The sequence below is a fragment of the Triticum aestivum genome, chromosome 4A, assembly GCF_018294505.1.
Source record: "Triticum aestivum cultivar Chinese Spring chromosome 4A, IWGSC CS RefSeq v2.1, whole genome shotgun sequence".
In the NCBI taxonomy this organism is placed as follows: domain Eukaryota; kingdom Viridiplantae; phylum Streptophyta; class Magnoliopsida; order Poales; family Poaceae; genus Triticum; species Triticum aestivum.
The window spans coordinates 663,479,088-663,483,655 of record NC_057803.1 but is presented as its reverse complement, the minus strand read 5'-3'; the positions used below and the strand labels follow the sequence as shown (position 1 = coordinate 663,483,655).

Sequence of the window (4,568 nt, the reverse complement as noted above, 5' to 3'; positions counted from 1 at the left end):
CGTGGTTCGCTGATACTCAAGCTTGCGATTGATGTCGTCTTCGAAGCCACTCCGAAGCAGATCATAGATGCGCCTCCCTTCTGTTGTCAACTCCTCCATTGCCTCTTGTTGCCTGCAAACCTTGTGCGGGTGTAGTGGATGTGGCCCTGCAGCGCCAGGACTCCAGGACGCGACTCTGAATACCATATTGTTAACACTGCTAGTGGAGCTATGGGGTCATGGCCATATTGGATTGAGTTCGAGCTAGGGTTTGCATTTCAGAGGTACTCTGTCCGACCTCCCTCACCTCTGTTCTAAGATTACAAGCCGGCCGAATGGCCTTTATTCTTTGCCAAGTTCTTCTCGCTACGGCTAGCTAGTTTAACAGGTAAACAGTTACAGGGTCAATCGATCCATTCACGTCCTACAAGGCGGGCTGATGGACGAGCAACTCTCTTGGGCCGGGCCACCTGCCCATTTCCTTCATTTTCAATCCTCGTCGCGGTTGGAGACCTGACAATGCAACCCGGTGGGAGGGAGGTTTACGGAAGAGTGGAGATGATACCGTGCATGTTCAATGACCGGCCGAACTCAACTTGGGGTGAACATGAAACACGGGTGGAGGCCGAGGCCGTTCGTATAGTCTCGTTTGAATGCAACCGCGGCTCGCCCCTTTTTTTAGTAAGAAAAGGAAGTGCAGAGGAAGATTTTTCTTCGCACGAAAGCTCCACCCGTGACAAACTGCACGAGCGGATAGTCCTCGATATTCGTTTGATGTGTGTGTGTGTGGTTGGTTCGATATTTCTTACTGGCTAATCCTTTGCTAATCCACACGGTGGATGTCGACGGCCGACGGGAGATGATTCCACCCACACCACGAAGCCAAAGGTAAACTTCGTTCACATTTCATCATCCAACAGAAATTCCCGACGAAGCCAAATTCTTCGTCTCCGAGAACATGTATCTGTTGCCTTGTATTGAGAATCGATGAAACATTAAAATAGACTGACTGATTGATTCTTGTATGTATACAAGTACATGATGCTATTGCTACTCCTCGGTATGTACGTTTTCCAGGCCGTATAAAAAATCTCTATAAACTGAACTGCTTTTACAGATTTAGTGATTCAGTCTCGCTCAAAGAAGAAGAAGAATCAGAGAGCCAGAAGCTACAAAAAGTTAAAAAGGATGATCGCTAATGGAGTACAATTCAGTTCAGGCAATGGCAAGGGCTCGGGAGGCTGGCACCGGCGATGGCGGCAGGCGCGAGCTGAAGTTTCTGCGCCGGAAGGCGGCGTCCTCCGCGTCGGCATCGCCGTCGTCGCTGCTGCCGTCGTCGAAGTTGAGCGCGTAGCTGAGCGGGTTATACCGGAACTCCCCCGCGGCCGCCACGCGCCTCCTCCATCTGGCCCTGCTGCCGCCGGTGTGCGGCCTCTCCCCGCCACTGCCTGGTGAGGACGGCGAGCCGAAGCAGCCGCATACCGTGGTCCGCAGCTTGTGGCGCAGCGAGGGCGGCAAGTAGGGCGAGGAGGACTCCACCGCGTCCATGGTGACTGCCTGGCTTGGTACTAGTGTGCTTGAGCTTGTAGGAGCTGAAGAGATCTCCTGTGTGAGTGAGGAGGTGGAGGGTTGGCAATGGCTGTGGATGGAGAAGGAGGGTCGGGGAAGGCGGGACTAAATAGGTGTAGAAGGGAAGAAGGACGGATAAGGACAGGGCGCGGGCGACGGCGTGAAGGTGAAGGGCGATAGACGCGCACGTAGACGCGGGGAAGCAAACGCCGTAGCGCACGCGTGCGGTTAGACAGAGGTGAGGGAGGTGGGCGATGGCAACGGTCGGTCCTCGTGCAAGCTGTCTCACCCACACAGGATGCTTTATTTTTTTGCGAGAAGCGCACACAGGATGCTGACAGTAGTAACGGTAACAACAGTGGACGCTTAGCTACCGTCGTTTTTTTTCCGGGGAGAAATAGCATTTCATTACTCAATCACAACGTCTTTACAACCAAACCATGCTATTTCCACTACTTCATCTGGACCAGCTCCTAACCAAGTCAAGGTCCTGCCTTGGGTTCTAGCAAACTTAGCTAAGCAATCACTAGCTTTATTTTAAGATCTAACTATATGAGAAATACAAGTCTTCCTTAAACCCATGAGGTGCTTAATTTCTCTAACAATAGAGAAATAAACCGAACGATCCGTATCCAAGCTTGATATGAGGGAGACTGCTTCGAGAGAATCCATCTCCACCACGATCGGCAAAACACTTTGCTGCAAGGCAAGAGACAAGCCTTCCATACACGCACACAACTCCACCTCAAGGGAGTCTCTGCACGAAAACAACACCCTGCATGACGAAAAATTGATAGCTCCTCGATGATCACGTAAAATCATGCCCGCATCACAGGCTTTTCTTTTATGTGGTAATATAAAGCACGATCGGCCGTTGTTGCTATACTATCACGTCAAGCGTTAAACATCTTGCCGTGCTCTTTTATTTTTCTCTTTGTAGATCAACATCTGATGCTCACGCGGACGTACGCTGGGGCTCCATTCACGTACTACCTTCGCATCACATAGACCAGAGGAGAACTTTCTTCTTTTCGACACCAAAACAGAGGAGGACATGATAGAAAGTGTTCCGCAACTCCTGCCGGCGAGTCCGGTCCAAGGTTGCGGAGCGGGAGCGAGCGTCGTAGACGAAGTAGTCAAACTAGTCGTACACGCGAAAGTAAATGACACAGAGAGATATGGAGGAGACCAGCTTTATTAATCAATAATCAGAGGTTACAATGATGGCTCCTCGGTGCTTTATATAAGGAAAAGGGGGTCAAGGGATAAGTACCCACTTAACGATACGAGGGGAACGGGAGGGGCTAGCCCGTGCGTTTAGCACGCGGCCGCCGCCACCCTCCGGATGACCCGGTTTCCCAACACTCCCCCTTGGGTAATTATCCGTATATCCATGCTTCAAAACTCCGAAAAACCCAGTGGGAAAAAATATGGAGAAAGAGCACATAGTATACGTTGTTGTACTGCACGAATTGCCTCGTCAAAAACCTCGTGTGAGAAACATCAGGAAAACTCACTCAAGGGAAAAAGAGTACAATCCACTCAACCATCAAGTTGAGTACTCGATCATCGGGATTGAGATTTTGGCGACGAGTTTGTGAAGTTTCTCCCCCTGAACCTTGCATCTCTCTAAGTCTCATTATACCGATTCCACGCACACACCTCTCTAAGGTTGATGCCAGTAATGATTTAGTGAACATATCAGCAAGATTATCACAAGACTTAGTATGCAAAACTTTCACCTCATTCAACTGCTGCAGCTCATGTGCATAGAAGAACTTGGGACTAATATGCTTAGTGAGGTTACTCTTCTCATAACCCATCTGGACTTGTGCAACACAAGCAGCATTATCTTCATAGATAATGGTAGGAGTTTGTACGGTGTTCAGGCCACATGTCTGCTGAATGTGGCCGATCATCCGCCGAAGCGATACACACTCTTTCGACGCTTCGAATAGTGCCATGATTTCTGAGTGGTTTGTGGAAGTCGACACAAGTGTTTGCTTGGACGATTTCCAGAAAAACGCAGTTCCACCACAAAGAAAAACATATCCAGTCTGCGATTTGCAATCATGCGGGTCTGATAGGTACCCAGCATCGGCATAGCCTATAATATATAGGTCTTGATTCCTTTTATAAAACAGGCCAAGATCTTTGGTCCCTTGCAGGTAACGAAAGACATCCTTGACACCTTTCCAATGTCTTTTGGTAGGTTCAGAACTGTACCTCGCAAGCAAACTGACGGCGAACGCTATGTCTGGCCGTGTACAGTTTGCGAGATACACGAGTGCTCCAACTGCACTCAGGTAAGGAAATTCTGGTCCCAGAGTTTTCTCCCCCTCTTCCCTTGGCCTGAACGGGTCCTTGTCTGGCTGTAAAGACCTCCCGACCATCGGGGTCTTAGAAGGATATGCCTTATCAAATCCAAATCTTTCCAACACCTTCTGGGTGTAGGCCGACTGGTGCACTAGAATCCCATCAGGGGAATGTTCAAGTTGCAGACCTAGACAGAACTTGGTTTTACCCAAATCCTTCATCTCGAATTCCGACATCAGGTAGGAACTTGCTTCCTCAATATCCTCAGGTGTACCGATTATGTTTAAATCGTCCACGTACACCGAGATTATATAGAATCCATCTTGGGATCGCCGTATGAAAACACATGGGCAATCTTTATTGCTCGTGTAGCCCTTCTCATGAAGGAAATTGCTTAAGCGATTGTACCACATTCTACCAGACTGTCTGAGTCCGTACAGTGCCTTTTGAAGTTGAACACTGTATAGACCCCTGTTTGCTTTATCATGGTTCGGAACAGGGATACCTTCTGGAACCTTCATGTATATATTCGAATCCAAGTTACCATACAGGTAAGCAGTGACAACATCCATTAGTTTCATTTTCAAGAACATGTTTACTGCCATCGAGATCAAGTATCTAAAGGTAACTCCATCCATGACCGGGGAATAAGTCTCCTCAAAATCGACACCTGGTCGTTGAGTGAACCCTTAAGCGACGAGCCT

The 4,568-nt window shown here is 48.8% G+C and overlaps 1 protein-coding gene across 1 annotated transcript; it reads right to left on the bottom strand.

Moving 5' to 3' along the window:
* Positions 1-969: 969 nt before the first annotated feature.
* Positions 970-1,624, bottom strand: LOC123082969 (uncharacterized). Its single transcript, XM_044505145.1, has one exon. It carries the CDS (start codon positions 1,525-1,527, stop codon positions 1,195-1,197), a length of 333 nt encoding a protein of 110 aa, XP_044361080.1. The 5' UTR covers positions 1,528-1,624; the 3' UTR covers positions 970-1,194.
* Between the last annotated feature and the right edge of the window lie 2,944 nt (positions 1,625-4,568).

What these genes read in the sequence shown, in the direction of transcription:
- LOC123082969 (XM_044505145.1), bottom strand. Translation starts at nt 1,527, where the DNA reads ATGGACGCGGTGGAGTCCTCCTCGCCCTACTTGCCGCCCTCGCTGCGC.